General features: G+C 48.2%; 1 protein-coding gene across 1 annotated transcript; it reads left to right on the top strand.

Moving 5' to 3' along the window:
• Window positions 1-1,446: 1,446 nt before the first annotated feature.
• Window positions 1,447-1,825, top strand: LACBIDRAFT_312818 (uncharacterized protein; the record flags this gene model as incomplete). Its single annotated transcript, XM_001888438.1, has 1 exon — window positions 1,447-1,825. One exon carries the CDS (start codon window positions 1,447-1,449, stop codon window positions 1,813-1,815), a length of 369 nt encoding a protein of 122 aa, XP_001888473.1. The 3' UTR covers window positions 1,816-1,825.
• Window positions 1,826-5,041: the final 3,216 nt, after the last annotated feature.

Raw genomic sequence — 5,041 nt, 5'->3', positions numbered from 1 at the left:
ACCGCTATGGGGGTTGCTGCCCTTGCCGTTTGTTTGTCCAAACCCTGCCAAAGTAAGTCACTAACGACAACCTATCCTGTCTGCCTGCTAATGTGGACATTCTCTCTTTAGACTTCTTCACCACTGGCCATCACCTCCACCACCAATCGACGAAGGGGGCATATGAGATCACAACGACTTGAGAGTATCACAATAGCAGGGAAGGGAGTTATGGGTGAGTAGTAGCATATAACTAGCCTCTTCAGTAGTACCAGTAATTTCATCGTGTTATTGAGTAACAATTACATATCATTGATTTTTCTACATTATGTGCTTGGATTGAGGAGGGAATTGAATGGGATATTGAGTTATTGAATACATGGTTGCCATACTGTGATATGTACCCTCTCTACATATTCACCCACAATGACAATAGCCAGAGCGGTCAGCTGGAAATTGGCTGGACCTGACAGGTTTGTGCCAGCTAGGCTGGCGGCAGAACCCTATTAGTTCGATTTTGAGCTGGTGGCCACAATCCGTCACACTGGTGACAATGTGGGAAAATGTTGAGGAGACGCCGCATGGCCCAGGTGGCTTCCACATCTGGCCCAAATAGTGGTGTAGTACTTGATGGCTCGTAGCATGGAATAGGACTGGGAACCAAAATGATATTGATTTATAGAGGGGGACTGCTAACTACTCTGAATGTGGGTCCAAGAGTTCTTCAAGTGTCCCATTCATGCCCTTTGCCATCTGTGTAATCTTTGCTGCTGTGAAAACCATTGACTCCCTTAAGAACTTCGCCTCCACCATCAAACGGTCGTAATCTCTCGCCAGCTTGACGCTGTCATTGCATGTCCTCCGATGAGCTGCATGCGAGCGCTTGAGCTCAGCAAGTAGGTGGGCACAGTTTGTGCACGCGTCATTGGTTTCCTCAGCTTGGGTGCTTTCTTCGTCTTCGATTTCAATGGCTGGGACAGGTGGGCTATCCTGGGATACCCCATTGTGTGGAGGTCTTTATCATGCCCCACTGATTCCTGCCGGATTCCGGTCATTCCTGCGGAATCCAGCGGAATCCGGAGGAATCAAATTTGGCAGAGACACCAGCCAAAAAGACATTCCGGGGGACAAATATTCCTCAGGAATGATGTCATTCCTGATTAGTAGCCGGAATGGTCCCCGGAATGGACAAAAAGGAATGCAACCGGAATGCAATGTCCGGAATATACATTACTAATCAATAATATCAATAAACATTAATATACCCATGCCCAAATCGAGTCTCGGCAAACGCCGAGGCTCGATTTCACATCATCAAACAATCCACAACGTTTGTTTCAAACCACCACCATCGTCGTCGACAACAGCCGGGCACACCACGCCACCACCCTCGCCAACGGCCACCACCAGCCACAACCGTCGCCGTCGCCGTCACCGCCCACTGAGGACGACGATGGACGACGACGGATGACGAGGACAACGACACGTCAGCGGACGACACGTCAGCAGACGACACGTCAGCGGACGACGAGGACGGCCACACGTCAATGGACGACGACCACGTCAACGGACGACGACCACGTCAACGGACGACGAGGCGACGACTACACGTCAACGGATGACAACCATGTCGACGGAGGATGGCCACGTCAACCAACGGCCACGACCCACGACGTAGAGCACCCACCCCGTTGGCGAAGACGACGACGAGTGCATACGACGACACGACAACGACGCGACACAACGGCGACGCGACGCCACGACGACAATGCAACACGACGACGACGCGCGCCCACATCGTCGAGCGCCCACGTCGTCGACAACGCAACACGTTGACGACAACGCGACACGACGACAACGCGCGCCCACATCGTCGAGCCTTCCTTCCCTCCCTTTTCCTCCCTTTCCTGTCCCCCCTTTCTCTCCCCCTTCCTTGTCCATCTCCCCTCCCTTTTCTCTCCCCCTTCCTTGTCCATCTCCCCTCCCTTTTCTCTCCCCCTTCTTTGTCCATCTCCCCTCCCCTTTCCCTCCCCCTTCACTTTCCCTCCCCCTTCACTTTCCCTCCCCCTTCACTTTCCCTCCCCCTTCACTTTCCCTCCCCCTTCACTTTCCCTCCCCCTTCCTTTTCCCTCCCCCCTTTGTCCCTCCCCCTTCCTTTTCCCTCCCCCTTCCCTCCCCTGCCTTATCAATCCCCTATTCCTTGTCCCCCTTTCCTTTTCCCTTCCCCCCTCCCTCCCCATTTCCTGCTCCCCCCCCCTTCCTTCTCCACCACTCTCTCCCTACCACTCCCTCCCCCCTCCATCACTCTCCCCCACTCCCTCCCCCCTCCCTTTAACACTCAATGTAGTAGAATAGATTTATGTAGTTCTATCAAATACACTGTGATTCTCCCTATTCAAGTCTAAATAGCATAAGGAATTCTTAGAAGTTATGAGCATAAGGTCTGAGTTGATTAAGTCATGTGACATCTAGCTAAGCTTGGAAAAATATGTGTTTTAGGCCATTCCTGTCCATTCCTGTGCCATTCCAGTGGATTCCAGTGGATTCCAGTGGATTCCTGTGTCATTCCTGTGGATTCCAGTGCCATTCCTGTCCATTCCTGTGGATTCCTGTGCCATTCCTGCGGATTCCAGTGGAATGGCTCCATTCCTGCAGGAATCAGTGGGGCATGATGAAGTACTGCATTGTGTGTCAGGTTGTCGTACCACTGTTGGGAATCGATTTGGGAGTCGAGTATGCTGTTTGCACCAAAGTCACTGGACAGGGAGAGAATCAGGCAATGAACAGGCAATATGATGTAGTAGACTCACGAAGTTGTCTTCAAGGAAGCTTTCAGAAAACTTTTCTGAGCTGTGCGCTTGCGCACTGGACTTGGGAAGACCCCAGCTTGTTTTTCAGCCACCTCAATATGATGATAGACGGCTTTCGTTGTGGCTCGTGATGTGAGCTTTTTGGATGATCTGCCAAGTTTGGAAGAGGGTGGAGGTGGAAGGTTTAAGTTCCGAGTAGCGTCTTGGAGGGAGGGACGTGTGCTCGAGGTTGGCTTGTCCATTGAGATGATTGTTGCTTCGAAGAAATATCTGCAGACAAACAAAGCCAAACTCCGGATTATATCCCAATCGAGGCATTTGTGACTGTGTCATTGAGTAGGTTGACGCTGTTTCGACCGAAAGATGCAGTCCTCAACAACAGCACAAGGTAAAATTATTTAAAGTCTTGGAATGTAGAGTTAAGATACATTCTAACATTTCGTGTGACTTGAATCAGTGTGCTAGACGTGATACATTCAGCTACAAATGTTTGTGTCATTGACCCGTTGATGACTGTACTACGACGAGTCGCCAAATTTCACTCTTCGCACATATAACGACCTCCAATGCTCCCCACGCCGCCTGCCTTTTTCCTGCTAAAATTTGGGATCACTGTTACTGCACGCATATAGCCACCTCCGAACCCACATACGAGCGCCTCCCTCATTCTTTCTTTTCGTCGTGTAATGAGGGAATCCTTATCATAGGATCGGTACTCATTAGCTGCCTCGCGGCTCTCGAAGCTGATGCTTCACATACACATTCTCACAAAAGGCGGCTTGCGTTCAGTATGCGAGAAAGTTCAATGGCGCGTCAGAAAATGCCAACTGCATGCTTGGCTTACGGGATGTACAGACATCAATTTGGCATCTATCACAAACACTCTCTTGGGCTCTCCCCTCAGGCGCAAAAGAACTCGACACACCGTCATCCACTTCCTCTCATCGGTCCTTGGACAGGACGACAGGAGAACCTACACCCCTGCAAGAGGGCGTGGCCACTAATGGGGAGGGGTGTTTCTTACAGCCTAGGCTGTACTTAAATACCAAAAAGACCTGCATACATGCACAAAGTCCTATAGCCCAGGTAGTGGGATGTTGTGGTCTGTCCTCAAGCAATCTTTTGTGCATTCCATTTTTATAAATGTTGGCCTTCAGAATTCCGAAAAAAATTGGTTTTTTTCAGTAAATTTGGCCCCTAGGATAGGTTTCTGAAGAATCACACTTCTTAGGTTTGTTTTGGGATCAGAACGGGGTTCTTGTTGTGATTGTCCTTGGTTCTGCCATCAATTATTATTGTTTTGATGTAATATTGCAAATCCTTCATCAATATCCGTCGCTGTCCATCAATGACAGTCAGAAATCATACAGCGGATGTGTTTCCTTCCCTCAACACATCCGCCATATGATTTCCGTTCTTCCGCACTGATATGTTTGTTGTATTTATATGTTTTTTTTTTTTTTTTCACTAGGGGTACACTGTAGGTACACCACAGCAGTAGGTATGTAACATCTGTTGCTAAACTACTTATTATTCATTTCCGATGTGTAATATCTGCCACACGGGGTGAACAGCAGTGGAACGGCGTTGGAGAGCGACGCGACGCGTCACTTGCGCGACTTCAACCAACCATCACGTGACCCACAAACCACTTCTCTCTCCTTCGCGAACGATCCTTGGGGTGCAAAATCATTCTATTATATTAGGTTACACTGTGATATGGTTGTTTCAACTTTTCTGTGTCACCCACCACTATGATTTATTTTTAGTAGATCATTGCAATCTTTAATTCCAGTTCAAAGTAGTGTTTGAAGGTTCAGTTCAGTCCGGTTTTTTGCCCCGAAAACGCGCAACCGTGGACCGCAACCGGTCCAGGACCGACCCAGATATTGAGGGAACCGAACCGAACCACCTAGGACCGGTCTTTTGCGGTCCATGATACCGGTTCAGACCGATCCAGACCGGTTTTTTTGCGTATAATTTATTATACCAATATAAACCATTTATATCTCAACTATTATTACTCTGAAAAATAAACGGGTTATATAAAATAGTAAAGCATATAAATACCCATCATTCTACCAATTTTCAAGAGATTTAATGAAGATTTGACATAGCTATGACTGAAACTGAATTACATCTCCTAGAGACTCGGGTAAAATATGGATTTGGTTATATCTTTCTCAATTCTTAACCGTTTTTGATGAAACAAAGACCCCATAAAAGGCAATAAACGTGGTTACAAGGCTATC

This window comes from Laccaria bicolor, genomic scaffold (assembly GCF_000143565.1).
Source record: "Laccaria bicolor S238N-H82 LACBIscaffold_55 genomic scaffold, whole genome shotgun sequence".
NCBI classification, from domain to species: Eukaryota; Fungi; Basidiomycota; class Agaricomycetes; order Agaricales; family Hydnangiaceae; genus Laccaria; species Laccaria bicolor.
This window is presented reverse-complemented; position numbering and strand designations above follow the sequence as displayed.